Here is a 16900-nt window from a genome sequence, read left to right as displayed (position 1 = left end):
ATGGGAGGTTTGCATCATGGATGTATAGCTGACAAATTGGCAGCAACTATATGATGCTGACAAGATAGAGAGGCTGCTTTCAAGAATTTAGCAGACATTATATATTTATTACAGTTAGAAATGTTTCTAATTATTGCTGCAGCTCTTAATATCTTTAAAATAAATATATTTAATCAAGCTACTCAGTCCATTTCAATACTTACTGAAGTGTTTTTCAATTCTTTGTGTGCTTAGGTAAATATGCAGAGGACCTGTTTGGAGAGCTCTTCAATGAAGCACACTCCTTTTCTTTCCGGGTCAACTCCCTGCAGGAGCGCGTGGACCGCCTCTCCATCAGTGTCACACAGCTGGACCCCAAAGAGGAGGAACGTGAGTGTTGTACCCACACAAGCTGTTTCACACACCACATCCCATTCTTTTGGAATTTCTAATTTTGTCTCTCTTACTTTGATTCGTGTGTCTGTAAGACAGCTCTGTGTATGTGTAAATGTGCCTGTTGGATGATGAAACTGAATCTCCTCCACTAATATTAAACACAAATTTTCCAACCCCCCCCCCCGGTGGTGAAAACCCAGGCCTGTAATAAAAACAGTGCACCAGGGGTTCACATTGGCTGCATGTTTCTTTACCCAATAAAGTTTTTATGTGAGGAGAAATTCAGTGGTTAGACTGTAGCTTCTGTTAGCAGTAACAAAAATGGAATGTGATCATCTGTGGGACTGTCAGGTAATCTAGGTTATCCTGAGAAAGGGTAGGCAGGATGACACAATAGAGTATCTATTGGGGAATGCATTGCAGAGTAAAAGGGGAGAGAATCATAGCAGTATAATACCACGCTCCAAGGCGCCATATCGATTTCCTGTGGGCCAGCGGTGTGTTTACGGCTTTGCACAATGCTACTCTAACTGCTTCCTTGTCACTGACAGAGACGGTAAAATGCTCACTCAGTTGTACTCTCTCCTTATAACTTTTCTGTAAATGCAAGCAGAGACTTTTTTTTTTTTGTTAAACAAGGCAATGAATTGTTTCGTTTTTTTGTGCAGAATTATAGGTTTTTTATTTTAAACACAGATAGACGGTAGACTGCACATTCCAATCTTCCCTTTGTTCTCTTTCTTTTCCCACTCGTGCAATGATGCCTTGACATTAACCGAATCACTTTATATCCACAGCATTTCCACCTTTTACCTTCATCATCTCCTCACAGCCAGTTCCCTGTCTGCACCCTTTATCCTCAGCATGTCCGCATATAGTATCTGTTCTGATTGGATAATTGCAAGTGATCTAATTGTAGAAGCCTGTTGTGCAGGTCTTTGCTGGGAAGTGAGACCATGTTTGTGTGCAGAGGTTGGAGGGCAAACACGTGTGTGTTAACACACACTCCTCAGAAGGTTCACTGGCTTAGCCTGCAGAGAATGAACTATAAATATTTATTATTTTAGATACACATCTATGGATTTACTTTGGGAAATACCCAAGAAAAAACAAAGTCAATCTTTGTATCATTTAAGTAAAAGATTACTAGGTCCTATTCATGTGATGTTACTGTGATTGAATAGATGAATATGTGGTTATGATTTTGTCTTTATTCACTGTCTGCATGTGTGCATGTGGTCCATGGTCTTATCTCCCCTCATATACAAGCCTGACTTATCCCCTTTTAGCTCAAAGTATTGGCTTGAGAGACAATGGATAAGAATCAGCTCAGCTGCAATTTAAGTGTGTGGTGGTGGTGGGGGAGAGCTGGAGGGGTGGAGAGTAAGAAAGATGGAAGGATAGAGGGATGGGTGCATATTACAGGACACTGCAGCAAAAACCAGTGGTGTGTAAAAGGACTGTACCGCAGAATTTTCTGGGCCAGGTTGAAATGGCCTCCTCTGCAGGTTACAGAGATTTCCCACTCAGTTCAGCTCCTCAGTATTCATTTTTTACCAAAAGAAAGTTGTATTTGAATGAAAAAGCCCACACTTACTGTTCTCACCTAATATGTTAATAACTGATTAGTGAAATCAAGTCATAAAACGGCAAGCTAAGCTAGTATGCTATGACTGCACAGGAGACGAACAGAAAGATGGTCAGTTGTGCGAAGGTTTTAGGTTTTTTGTAAACACAACCCTGCATTTACCACCTCCCTTTCCTCTTTCTTTACCCATTCATGGTCAAACACACACCACAGTTCAAGTGTATGCTTTTAGAGTAAGCATATAGCTTGCTTTGTAATATGGTGAGTGTGTGTGTGTGTCCGCCTTGTGGTTGCCATGAGAAGGAGGTGTGAAGGAGAGGAGAATGAGTGCACAAAGGGATGGGACCATAAATCAGGACAGTGAAGGTATAAAGATAGGGTGGAGGATGGGGCACAAGCAAGGCAGAGGAGCGAGGAGTGCACTTATATTTTACAGATGCTGTCCACAAAACCACAACAAGTTTCTGTGAGACAATTTAAAACCTTTGATGAGCTGTTAGCAATTGGTGCTACTGAACTTAGTGCACGCATACTGTAGTTTGTGATTAAGTTATGGTCATGTTCAGTGCTGATACTTTTAATCAATGTTGCAGTAATTATTACAGGATTTGTTTTTATATAAATGTAAAATACTGAGTTATTCATATTAAAGTTTTCAGATCTTGAATTGTTTGTGAGGATTCTCAGGCACCCGGGTCAGGATAGTCTAAATAATGAACCATTGAAGAGTTCAAGTTCTTAGACTCTTGATTTGAGTTTTAAACAATAAAAAAAGTGTATGTTTAAAAAGTGTAAATCTCACATTAGCTTTACCAGAGGTGTCAGGGTTGGTGATAATGCAGGGAAACACTCCATAAATGTGTACTATGGTAGGCATAACATCATAATAAGCACTTCTGCCACTTCTGCCAATATACATCATTTGCACCTGATAGAAAGAGAATGGCCGCTTTAATAAAAAAGTGCCTGTATGCAGGCCATTTATTCTATAATTAAAGGTTTGGTTCCATTTCTGTTACCTTAATGGTGTTATAGCTGTACTTAAAATAAGATGAGATATTTGAGTATTGTTAGATTAGCACCTTTCACTGAATCATAATTGGTATTTTTACACCCAAGGGCTAAATTTAAACCTTTTGCGCACAGAGGATGGCAAGTGTTAGTTTATTAATACTTGTGAAGAGCAGACACATCCTAGTGTTTCTGTGTATATGTACATAAGGAGCTTGTAGGGGTCTAAATGAGCTTTGCCGCTTAAAGACATGCAGTATAAATCGTAAGGAAAGGGGTGAAGGAAAGGAGGTGACTTGAAAGAAGTTCAGCTGAAGGTTGCAGAGAAATGTGGGATGAAGGAATGGCCATAGTGATGTATGCAGTGCCAATGCTGGTGCAGTGGTTAAGGTCAAAAGAGTTTTATATCACATGAATTTATATACACTATGTTAAGTCTCATACACACACACACACACCCATAGCTTGCCCACATCCTGCAGGCTTTTCAAAGGGTACTCTGCCCTTTAGACCTCAGTTGCCACTCCCCTTTTCGTCTCTGTCTGCATTGCCCCCTGCACCCCTCTGTCTTTGTTGTCCTCCTCACTCTCATCTCTCTGATTGATCTCTGCTCTTCCTCCATCTTGCATGGATGCTATTTGTGTGCTGTCAGGCTCTCTTCCCCCTATCACTGTAGCCAGCCAAACTAATGGCCTGTATCCCCTATTTAATGGCCCCGTTATATCATTGCACTGGCTGCGGGCCATTATGGAAGGCCACAAAGCCACCCCAAGTCCCTGTGCACTTTTCTTTATGTGCCGTCTTATTCCATTTCTCGCTTCCCCTATTAGTACTTCTCATCTGTTTACTTGTGTACCTATTTTATACATGGTTTATATTTCCTCTATCACCAGTTTTCTTTTCTAACATGATTTTTTTGATCGTTTTGTATTTGCTTTTCTCTCTTTTACTTCAGTTTTTTTTCCAGTTGCTTGTTAACCTTCCCTGACTCCTCTCTCTCTGTTACATCACTTTTCTTGTTCTCGCCTTTGATCTTTACTCATATTTTTATCGTCTTATCTTTTACAAAGCACTACATGGGTACAGAGTATATAAAGGTAGAGCATAACGTTACAAAAAGGATTTTTTTTTTTTAAAGGCTAAATTGTTTTCTCCGAAGCTCCCATTTGCTGTTGTTTTTTTTGTTTTTTTGTTTTTTTCGTCTCCATTTCCCATTGTGACTAGAAAGACCGACATAGTAAGAGGAAGCATCTGTTTAAATTTGTTTAGTGTATCAAATGGTCAGATCTATAGTATCCGAGTACCTGAGAGTATGAGAGTACCTGAGAATCGCAGGGGAAATAATGTTCAGATTGAATTTTTTTTATTTATTTTTTTTTAATTTATGTCCTCTTCTTTTGTTATGTATACATATATTTATGTATCCCCCATGGTGGCACTTCTTGGCTCACAACAAGAAGGTCCTGGGGTCTAATCCACCCTGGCTGGGACCTTTCGGTGTGGAGTTTGCATGTTGTCTTGGTGCTTATGTGGTGCTCTCTGTCTAATCTAGGTTTCTCCCACAGTTGAAAGATGTGCTTGCTAGGTGAATTGGTGAACCTAAATGTGAATGTGCTGTTGTTTGTCTCTCTGTGTTAACCCCGCGACAGGGTGTATCCCGCCTCTCAGCCACGACAGTTAAGATGGTCTCATTGTGACCCTGAATTGGATAAGCGGATTGATGGATGGTTCTGTGAAGGGATGGATGATTTGAATAAAAGCCCTGGTAAAGGCTTACAGGGAAGCAAAAGTGCAGCCCTCAGCAGCTGAAAAGTGAGGGCTGATACACTGGGGAAAAAACAAAACAGAAAATAAGTAATAATCCAATGAAAGTGGACATAATTACAATGTATAATTTAATTAATTTTAATTTAACATTATAGTAATTTTTCTATAATTTTGTCTGTGTTTAGGTTTTGTGTTGTTCCTTTTAGAAAGTACTGTATTATAAAATATTTTTATTTGCCAGGCATTCAATTTCTTGCACTAGATGGTTTTTCTGGTCTGCCTCACCATTTATGTAGAAACCAGTGGGACATGGTCATGTGACAAAGTTTTTCTTCAGGCAGACTCAGACGATTATGCAGATGCTGAAAGAGCATTTGCACACCCAAAAGCATTATGAGTGATGACTAGCAAGCAGCTGTGATGAAAGCCTACTGAAGTCAACCCCAAACTGATAAGGTGACTCCAACAGTTTATACTTTCTTCTTAGTACACACTAGTTGACAGTGCAGTTGTGAATACTAACACGATGTCCCAGTACGAATTTCAGATGGTTGGCATGCACTTCGTGTGTCTTTTATTTGTTTTTCCTTGTTCTTCTTCTGCAACAGCCTGTGTCACTGCAGTACAAGACTCACTCTGTTTACTCTAAAACTGTGCATAACACTTGTCATTTATGAGAGTTTTCTATGCACGTGGAAGAACTTCTAGATAAATTTGAGTAGAGGACAAAATGAAAGACAGAGGACAAACGATAAACAAGCTTATGGGGAGAGACGGAGCAAAAACCGAATCAGGGAAAGGAAAGAGTGTGAAGAACTGCGCAGAAGGGGAAATATAGGGCAACATTTGCATTGAAGTACAACAGCGGAGGGAGACGTGCCTGCATACTAAAAGACAGCTTGGCCTGTGACTTTTCTTATCTAGTATTGCTGCGCGTAGGACTGCATCTCTATGAGATAGGGGGATGAAATGAAGAAAGAGGGAAAACATAATTTTCATCAAACTAGGAGGGGAGCTGAAGGGAGGGGTGTGTGAGCGACAAGAACTTCCTCACCTCTCTTTAGTTGAAGTGTTTTAGACAGATGCTATCTGTTTAAGAGACAGATATGAGGGATGGAGATAAACTCTCCAGCACTGGCTTGCTGATAAGAAGCTTCACATCCTGAGATCAGAGTCTGCTGCACCTGGTGTTACTTGACCTCGTACACGCGCACACACACACACACACACACACACACTCTACTTATGCCTCTGCAAGGACCCCATATCCCAATTCCTACACAGACCCTAAAACCAAATCTTAACCCTCAAACAGTTCTTTCAAGGTTTGAGAGCATTTTGGCCACTCATCAATTTATATATACACACACACACACACACACACACACACACACACACACACACACACACACACACACACACACACACACACACACACACACACACTCTCTCTCTTTACTTTCATTCACCTATACATGCACTCACATTTTTCTCATTAGCTAAATGTCTTCATTAAATGGATCTAATTGGTAGTTCAGCTGAATAAATGACATTTTGTAATTAGGATGTAAAGGCTAATGTTAAGAGATCCATCTGAGCACGCGTGTTTGTGTGCCTTGTGCTTCTCTGCCCGCATTGATTAGTGTAGTAATCTGCACTGAAGCTCTAGTATTGCTTTGTGGAGGTTTATAGCACCTCACGCTGCATCAAATGAGTCCTGGCACAGACCTGTGCGCTGCCTCTCACTTATTTGTCGCTTTTGCACCTACTTGTCACACCATCTGACAGCCTCATGCACTTCCCTTAATTCACAGGGGCAGCAGGGCACAGTGCTCTTGCTCAACATACAACAATGCCAAATTGGCACTCACCTTTTGACCACTGCTTGTACCTGGCCCTCACAGGCTGTTATGTGGCTATAAGAGTATTTTCTGTGGGTCTTTTCTGTACATTTACAAGCAGTGAGTGGGAGTACTGGCATCAGTTCATGGTGCACTTTCCTGACTTTCAGCCTAACCTTCCTGTGGAACAGGGGTAGTACAAAAAATGAAATGCCTTACAGGGATCGCTAAAGTATAAAAGAATAAAATATCACTTTAATGTTCATAACCCTTCCCACGTCTGTATCCCTTACCTTCTCTCTTTTCAACTAGAGAAAAATGCACTTTAATTTCTTAGATCTCAACATTACTCCTACAATTATCCCTGGCATTTCTCTTCTCTGATCACTGTGGGCAGTCAAATTGTCATGCCACTGTAGCTCTGACTTTGATTTTTTTTGCCCTTATCATCCGTGGTGTGTCTGATCTTGGAGCGACTGAAGTATATTATTACACCCCCGGCACAAGCGCAAGTTAAAATCTTAAAGGATTAATCTCTCTTTCAGCATGGGTTCTTATTTTTCTAGCTCTGGAGATATGCGGAGGCTGATGACTGCAGCATCGCTACAAACAAGTTAATACTAGCAGGCAGGCAACAATATTATATACACAAAAAAAACCCCACAAGTTAGACATACTCATATTTTTTTTTTTTTAAAGTTAACCGTTACGTCTGTAAATCATAAACATCCATTACATACTGACTTCCTGCTCTGACTCATTCTACTGCAGTTGTGTTCAGTGTTGTGTTCATTAAATTGCTTTTTTCAGCTGATCATCAAGTCTAACATTGCTACATTGTTCCTAGATTTCAGTAGCAAGTACATGCCCATGTTTGGTCTGTGATTTTTAGTCTGTTCTTAGGTGGTTGCTAGGCAACTTGATGGCGTCATGCTATACCATGCATAATTCAAGTTTTATGGATAGAAATGCGATGTTATTGTTGTGAAACTGAAATGATGCAATGTTTTTTTCTAAGGTGTTATAGGCGCATAAACTCTATAAATGGGCCATTTGAGCCTTTGGTAGGTGGTTGCTAGGGAACATGATGATATCATAATGTATCGTTCAAGTTTTGTGGTTATAAATAAGGTGCTATTGTCTTAAAATTAAAATGATGTGATGCTCTTATAAGTTGTTATAGATTAGGAATTGCCAAAAATGGGTCATTTTAGCCCATTGTTAGGTAGTTGGTAGGCAACATGATGACATCATATGTCTGATATAGATGAGTATCTTCAGGGGCACAAGGTGTACTTGTTTCCCAAGTTTGGATGCTTAACTCCTCATTGTGTAGGAGGAGTTCACAGATAAATGAACAAAGAGTTTGTGTATCATTGTAAGGTTTCAGTAGCATAGGGATCTGAACTTCTGGCCTGATTTGACTGCTGACAATAAAAATATTTCGGAGTTTTTCATTAGTATTGTCATTTATTCCCACTTTCATGCCAGGAAAAATGAGGAAAGATGTTAATTTTTAAATACGACCTCAGCTCCTCATCGTCACCACAAAAGTGATGTAAGAACACCCAAACTTTGAATTCAGAGACTCATCTCATCAGCCAATGCCTGGCTAACACGATGTTCAACTGATACATAGGTGTTTAAATCAGCTGAATCATCATATTTGGTGTAGTACTTTATCATAAAGATGAGAAACTATTGTCAAAACTATGAACAAGGTTGTAATAAACCAAAATCATTATTTAAATGTTTAATCAGGTTGCATCTTTTTAAATGCAAGCCACCAGGTCAGTGGGAATGTGTAAGGTACATGAGATAAGGTTCATTTATATGGATAAACTTTAAAGCAGCGGTCCCCAACCGTTTTTATCGGTTTTCAGCGTTATTTTGTTATCATTTTTATCGTTAACTCGGTTTTCCTGGGTCTTTTCACGTGAGTTATGAATAAATCTTGTTTTTTTTCGGTTCGGTACTAGTTTTATTTTGTTGTATTTATCCGCGACACCTTAAAGGCCGGTCCGTGAAAATATTGTCGGGCATAAACCGGTCCGTGGCGCAAAAAAGGTTGGGGACTGCTGCTTTAAAGCTACCTGTATTAGAGATATAAGACAAAACTGACAGTTACGTTGATCATGAGCTCCGGGATCCCCCCCCACCCAGGTGCTCCAAATGCTATGTGTATATGCATGCATGTACACAGCACATTTAAAATGCATGTAGTTTTTCCAAAGATTTTGTAGCAGGAAGCCACAGAAGACAGATCAACCACCCCAGTGTCATCTCGTAGCTTTTTCTGTTTAACTTGGGACAAAATGCTGTTTGCAGTATGTTTTATTTTCCCTCGTGTGTGTGTGTGTGTGTGTGTGTGTGTGTGTGTGTATCCAGTATAAATGGCTGTTAAAGCTTTTCCCTTGTGCTGTCTTTGAAGCTTAATCCACCCTCGGGCTCTGCTCAGGTTACTGTGCTTCTCTGGGTCTTGGGTTTCTGTGGGATATTTTCTGTTTTTCTTATTAAAATCCTACTTGATGTGTTTATGTATCTTCTCTCTCTCTGTCTCTTTCTCTTTAATACAACCTCCCCCTTCTCTTTCGCCGCACATTCCCATGTTAGTTTTATGTCTTTTCTCTCTTCAAATTTCCTCTCTTTTCACCATTTGTTTGCCAGGATTTCTCACGAATGGTTCTTTTATGTCAGCTGCTGCTCTTTGTTTTACTGTTGGTACATCTTTTCTCCGTCTCTGTCTGTCCCCTGTTGCCATTATGCCGGCTCTGGTGTGTCCAAGTCGTTTTATTATCTCCCTCTTGCATTCTATGGCCTCCTATCTCCCTTGCAGAGTGTTACTCACCAAAGCTCAGCTCCCTCATGGTGTTTGTTCATAATGATACTTCAGTGCCTCAGGTGGCTGGTATGTCACAACACTGACAGTCTGTGGAAGTCATTATCCAGCTGCATTGCTGCAATGTAGAAGATTGAATTGTGTTAGTAGACCCTTTCTGGGCTTTATCTCATTTTGCTGAGGCAATGGTAAAATGACTGTAAGTTTATAAGTGATTTCCTTGCAGTGTTTTTTAGATTGTACGTTCGTTCTGTCATGTTTGTTGGTCTGTCGTGCCATGACTTTTTTTTCCCGAGCTTCTTCTGGGCACCATTAAAGTGCATCCATTTGTCACTCCCTCATGTATAATTCAGATCTAGTTGCAACGTTCTAGATCTCTTTCCAAGACTTTCTGTTTACCAGATTGAGGGTTAGCATTGGTCTAGTTGTGTGTGTGTCCCCCATCTTCCCTTTGGCGCTTTCTCCAGCCTGTTTTTCTCTGAGCTTCGTCTGTACAGAATTGATTTTCTTCTGTTATTTTTTTTTTTTTTTTTTTTTTTGCCCTCTGAAAATGTCAGTTATTCCCGGATGAAAGAAGGGCAATCATTTCTATGGCTTCTGAGAGATGACCTTAGCTTCGCCTAGCCTAGCTTATCTTGCTCATCATGTGGTTGTTTACTTTAAGGGAATTGAAGACGACCAGTTAGGACAGCAATGTAGCGTTAGCCTGAGGGAGGACGATTAGTGGTTTATAATAGGTTTAGTCTGCTGTAATGTTGATTGTGACTGTTTGATTGATGATGTCAGATTGATGATGATGATGATGATAATGAGGAGACGGAACCAGATGCTAATTATTGTGTTCATCAATGACATGAGAGAGACAAAGAGCCTGTTGGTTGGGATGTGTGTGTGTGTTTTCTGAACATTGTTAGGCAGGTACAGTCAAACAGCAGTAAGCGTTGGTCTTAAAATGCTTTCTCTCCTTCTTCTACCTTCACAGAGGTAGCAAACATACATGTAGCAGATGCTTCACAAAGAACCTGTTTTCTTCCCCCTCTCTTCTCTTTTCTCCATCTGTCCCTCCTTTCCCAGTGTCTCTTCAGGACATCACCATGAGGAAGGCCTTCAGGAGTTCTACTGTTCAGGACCAGCAGCTGTTTGATCGCACGTCTCTGCCTGTCCCACTGCAGGAGACGTACCACACCTGCGAGCAGCCCCCACCGCTCAACATCCTCACACCCTACAGGTCTGAATCCAGCCAGTTTCACTGACTCTGTGATCCTTTTTGCATACCATTGTAACTGGTTCTATTGTATTGGGGTTTTTACTTCTCAGTCATGAAAGACTGATGGGGTGTTGTCATCATCCCACCAGGTGGGCAAGCGGGTAGTGTGTGACACCCAACTTTATGAACACGCTAACTCAAGATTTTTAAATTTCCTAAAAATCTCAGACAAATGTGAATATCGGTGATGTTGACCTCAAGTTTTCTGAAAATCTTATAAATATGATGACTTGAAAAACATATCAACTAAGATTTTCAAATTGATATCACAGGTGCGTTTACTAGGAGTCTAAAAGGCGGGACTGGCAACCACCAGTATTTTTTTTATTTGTATTTTTTTACAATTATAATAAATGTTTAATTTAGCATTCTGGAAATGGTTTACCAAAGAAGGGGTTGTTCCTAGCAATTGCATGTTTCCCGTTAATAGAAGTTTACCCCCTGTTTTCTGTCTCTGGAGAGCGGAAAACATTAATACGCTCGTATTTTATTGATGGGCACAAGAAGAGACTGATTGCACCCCACCGCGTCAACAAAAAGTACCCAAATGGTCCTCAATTACAGCTTTCATTCGGCCCATTCACTCGTATTACGGTTGTGCCTACCATTATAAAAGCTTTCATTAAACAAGACACTGATGCTCACAGTAAGCCATCACACAGAGCGATTAGAAAATGCACCCCGACTAAGATATCTGTAATCTCAAGTGGGTGGCGGTTTTACTTAAATTTAGAATGGATAAATAGTTAAACGTTATTTTGTGTGGTTTGTGTCTGGACTGTTTTTTGGGTTGCCTTTAAAGTGTAACTCAGGAGGACACTTTTTTTTTTTATTATTACTGGCAGGCTTGTCAGTCCTTGACACCAGGCATCTCTCTTGGCTCTTGTGGACAAGTAGGGGGCGAAGAGAGCAAGAACAGCGCGGCATTTAAAGATGAATAATCCATAAAAAGTTCTGCTGGGCAGCACTTCCTCTCTTCTATTTCATGACCTTCTCACCTTGTTCCTTTTTTTTTCTTGTCCTCACTCTTCACTCACCTTTTTCCCTTCCTTTTCTGTCTAATGCTTTCCCCCTGACAGGACCATCTGCAAGAAAGGTTAAAAGGCAAACATAATCTCTTTGTTGGTGGATGTGCTTATAGAGATGCATGCACTGTAAGAGAGAGGTAGGCTGAGGTGTACAAACCTCGTCACTGCTGTGCTTTTAACCCGTGGGCCTTGATGTGGCCTAGACTGGGGGAGAGGCAGGTACAGGTTTCTGCTTCGCTTACTAAGTGCTTTGCTGTCACGCTAGCGGGAAAAACGAATTCTCATTTATTGTTTTAAGAGGTTAACAGCTAATGTTTGAAAAAATAATTTCAACTTTCCAGTAAGTGATAGGGTAGCTTTGGGCACATGGTCCAATAGTATGTTTGATGTAATTGCCATTATATAGAGAACAATTTCTCTACTAGTGTTCCTTTGAGATAAAGACTGGCATCTACAAGTATGCAACAAGTTTAAAACAAAAGGCAAAAAAAAAGTGTGGTTAAAAATATTGGGTCACCATAAGTTGTAGAATCGGTGATCAACACTGACTGGGAATTCCTTTCCAGTGTTTTTTGATGAGAATAAAGGTCATTATTTAAAATAGTGACCCTTCCTAAGGGTGCCAGACTATGAAGCAGCTAAAGGTACTGCCTTGTAAGTGTGGCAGATATATGATTGAAATAATTATTAAAGAGTGTTACTGATCTTTATTGTTTTTATATTTTTGGTAATCACTTAATCATGTATTTATTTCCAGTTAATTAAAATCGAAGTTTTTTTTTTTTTTTTTCAGTGTATACAAGCACAACAAGTCATTGGTGGGTTAAAAGGGGTTGAAATGCAGCACATTTTATGGCCTTTATCGAGCTGAATTTTAGTTTCCACCCTCGTCAGATTTCATCTGGAGTTGCTTTCATTTATTTATTTATTTATTTGTTGTTCATCAGCACTGGCCTAATGATTAGGATTGTCATGGTCTGTGATTTCATTCTTCTGTTTAATTAATTCAAATGTGGCCATATTTTGGGATATTTTGAGTTTGCTTTGCTGTTAGATTTCTCCCTCCTCCTCTTGTCCTTCCTCCCCCACCCCTTTTTTTCCTGTATTTATATTCTCTCCACTAAGAGGCTCCCTAGGATACTTCCTTATGCTGTTACTTCTCAGATCCACCCTGAAAAGAGCTTCTCTTTCTCATACACAACATAAACATGCACCTCAACTACACAAAAAAATAGCAGGCATAATAATTTACTTTAACTCTCAAAGAGTACCTGCAGTGTACACCGCAGAAGCTTGCTCTTCATCCTTACCTTATCCCATTGTTGAATTCTATTTTCTTCCCTTTGTTGTGTTGCATATCATTAAACTTTCCACTCTTGCCTTCTGAAGCCTCGCTTTTTCATGTTCTGTGTTCCTGCTCTTATCTGTGACATTGCCAAATAATTGACTCCCTAGGCTTGGGCAACAGCGGGTGAATGCAAGTGCTCACAGGTTCACGTTAGGACTACCGAACGATCTGGATACACAGCCTCAGCCGACACCCTTCCTGCTCCTGGTTTTGCCCGAGGTTTGAAAGGTTAAAAAAAAGAGTTCTCTTTTCAGCATTCACTTGGTATCTCAGCATGGGGATACTCTCTCTTGAGTAGCCTTCAGAAGCTCATATTTCTTCTCTGGGTCTGTATCAATATCCAGACACATACTTTCACATGTGGGGGTTTTAACTCATCCGAATGAAGGACCAGCTAATTCTACGGCAAGGCATCTGTCATTTGTCTGTCTATCCTTCCGTAATTCACAAGAAACTTGGACACAGAGATTACCCAAATGGGACTTCATCCAAACTGTGCTCGAGGCCAGAGTCACATTTGCTGTCTTACGGGCAGTGACTTGTAAACTGAGCCAGATGAGCTGCTACGCAATTCTAATTCACCCTCACGTCACCTTTGGGCTTGGCTCTATATGTGGATACCTTACTCTATTAGTGTGATGATACAGGTTTGTGTTAGACGCACATTTTCAAAAAATATAGTAGTCAATGAACAGGTGAGAGGTGATAATACTTAAATAAAGCTTTGCCTTTGCCTTTGCTAGCGAGGAGAGAATGAAGAAGAACATGATAAACGAAACCATAGTAATAGTAGTAGTAGTGTTTGGAGTCATTGGTGACTACATGCCAGAAAGATTCCATGTTTACTAGCATGCTATTTTGAAAACATTTCGGACGGATGATTTAAACACCAGTGAAAGATTTTTGGAAATTATTTGGACAAAGACATCAGCAGGGCAAATTAGTCGTACCCCATACTGATATCAAATGGCATTTCCAGGTGGCATGTTGGGGGCATCTGTGTATGATTACTTCCTTGTCAAGAGGAAATGATATTATGTGATAACTACCTGCATCTGTCAGATGTCCCGTTATGTTTCCCTCCTTATACTCGCAGCACTGATCTCGCCCAGTGACCACGAGCCACTGTGCCCTTCTGTAATGCTACTGAGGAATTCAGAAAGAGAATGAGAGTTGAATTGGGAATGAATGATAACACACACCATTAGTTATTATTCATAACAAGTGCTTGTTGTCACAGAGACAAACACGAGCAGGGTCACAAGCAAATAAACATTACCCTCCTTTTTCATCCCCTGCTCTTGAGTTTCAGTGATGTTCAACTTCTGCAGCTCCCGCATTTTCGGAAACTCTTCATAAAAAAAAAAGCAAATAAATCAGAATAATGACTTTTTGTTGCAGTTTGTCTTGTGCCTCCTCTCACTCTTCCCAGCCTACACTGTGAAGCACTGAAACAATTATTCAGGAGATATAAAAATAAAACCTGCAAGTATTTTGATATTTGGGTCACAGTTTTCAGGAGTGGATGGCAAAATATTTTTTGGTTTTTACCTCCTTAAACATTAGAATATTCTGCTTTAATTGGTCTTGTGTTGTCTTAGTAAAATTAAGGAGAGGAAAACATTAAAAGCTTTCACTGTGTTTAATAGATCAAATGTTTAATCCAGTAATTAGTGAGCAGATTCGCGGAAAATGAAAATAATCTTTAGAAAGTGATGTTTCTTTTTAAAAAAATGAAAGGTTACATACTCCAACAGGGTTTCAGAGGAAAATAAATGAGCTTTAATTTGAAATTTGCTAATCATGAATCTCAGATTCCTTGGTTTCTTTTGCTCGTCTACAGAGATGATGGAAAGGAGGGTCTAAAGTTCTACACCAATCCATCCTATTTCTTTGACCTGTGGAGAGAAAAGATGCTTCAAGACACAGAGGACAAGAGGAAGGAGAGGCGGAAACAGAAGGTAAGTCTAGAAGAATTAAAAAGCACAGGTTTGGCTGCGTTATTGCTTTTTCACGCAGCAGCTTACGAGTGCACTGCCGTAGACGGAGGCGTTTATGACGGCCAGCAGCACACGGAGGTTAGCGAGTAGAAGAGCGAAGAGGCTTCACAGATACAGATTGATCTGTCCTGCTTGAATAAACTGGCAGGGTGATTCACTAATAGATTCAGAGGTCTGGCTTTATACCACACATCCAAATGAGTTAATTAGTCACCACTCATAGATTATAAACTCTTCCCTCTGTCAGCCCTCTTAGTTATTGCTTGTGTGATCATTACATCTAATTAATGGGAGCATCTGGTCTTCAGTTGCCCCTGCGCTGTGCGTCACGTCTCTTCTTCTCCACAAATAAACAGTCACTCGTAGCCTCATGAGGAATATCTATAAGCATTTGCAATCTGAGTTTGTTTTTTTGTTTTTTTTCAATATATTTACACAGACAAATTAAATTATGCGGCTTTGGTTAGCCCCTCTTCCTCGCCAAGTGCTGAGTTATGACCCCCCAACTCAAACCGAGGGGTTTCCCACCCTCAGCATCAGGAGCTCTAATCAGCACCAGCTTGCATTTTCCTGCGTGGGAAGTGGTGCATGCTCCCCATTTTGCCCCCTCGCAGTCAATCAAAGCTCATTACAATCACGTCACTGAGGAGTAAAGAGAGATTTTCTGCTGAGGGTTTATGTGAACACTGAGGATATAATTTGCTGGTTATGAGGTTTTTAATGATTGTGGGAATGACGCACAGAGGACAAGTTTTGCCGAGAATTAGTTGGAGAATTGAGAGAATAAGAGTAACTGTAGTGATATTTATGGTTGTTTACTAGTCTGTGTGCACATTTTTTTTAAGCAGTAAATGAAACAGAAAGCTACAACATGCAACATTAGGTAAAGCTTATTTGCTCCAGAGGGTTAGGCTGATATGACCGCTTGCAGCCAGAGCTCATTCCAATGATTTCCTTCTAATTAAAGCTCCGGGTGGGCTCAGCTTGTAAAGCCATGTTCATTTCCCTCTCACCACACTGGCACTTAAACAGACCCCATGGAAAGGCCTTAAAGACATTCATAGGGAGGACCGGATATATGGAGGAATAGAGGTATTACACAAACATATATGGTGGTTTGTGTAAAGTGGATACATGGTCACATTGAGAACCAGGACAAAGATGGCTCAAAGAAGGTGTGCGTGCATGCATGTGTGCCGGAAGCATGCAGAATCACTCATTGAAAAGATTAAGGATAGAAAAAGCACTCGCATATACACACATAAATTCAGGGTGTAGATCTTTGATAACTTTACACTTCATCAATTTGCTGATTGAGTGGTTCTGCCACATCATCTTAATGGGCCTCTCAGTCATGGGATTCGGTGTGTGTGTGTGTGTGTGTGTGTGTGCGTGCTTATGCATTTGTAGCTGTAATTATGTTTACCATTGATACTTCATCTTATAATTTCACAAGAAAATTCAGAAATTTGCAGACGCTTTGCTCCTCAAAATCTAATTATTTTTTTCTGACAACATTAACATTAAATTAGCCGGGAAGCTTCAAGTTGAACCCTGGGTTTAAAGGGTGGTTCACTTTGTTCAAGGTAACAGATCAACATGTACAAAGTGACTATAATTTGGGGCTGTGTGGATAATAAGAGCCTCTATGGAGCTAGACTGTGTAAATTGTTTTGCTTTGTATCATAAGCATCAGTTATTAGATAGAAACTTGTGCTAAGTGCTTCCTTTTTTTCTTCGTTACTAGCTGCAAGCAACTGAAATATACAACAATTAAATAGCTTTTATCTATAGCTACTTAATCCTAAATCAAAAGGCACTAAACCTTTATAGGTC

The 16900-nt window shown here is 40.2% G+C and overlaps 1 protein-coding gene across 3 annotated transcripts in view; it reads left to right on the top strand.

Moving 5' to 3' along the window:
* Positions 1–16900, top strand: part of wasf1 (WASP family member 1) — a 64390-nt gene that overhangs the window by 31464 nt on the left and 16026 nt on the right. For all 3 annotated transcript variants that reach the window (XM_025898885.1, XM_005454677.4, XM_019346097.1), the window contains 3 exons: positions 235–369; positions 10496–10649; positions 14908–15025. In XM_025898885.1, the coding sequence (XP_025754670.1) occupies positions 235–369; positions 10496–10649; positions 14908–15025 (407 nt within the window). The remainder of the gene's footprint in view (positions 1–234; positions 370–10495; positions 10650–14907; positions 15026–16900) is intronic.

The sequence above is a fragment of the Oreochromis niloticus genome, linkage group LG15 (assembly GCF_001858045.2).
Source record: "Oreochromis niloticus isolate F11D_XX linkage group LG15, O_niloticus_UMD_NMBU, whole genome shotgun sequence".
NCBI classification, from domain to species: Eukaryota; Metazoa; Chordata; class Actinopteri; order Cichliformes; family Cichlidae; genus Oreochromis; species Oreochromis niloticus.
Note: the sequence above shows the minus strand (reverse complement) of the source record. Positions and strands in the feature narration are given on the sequence as shown.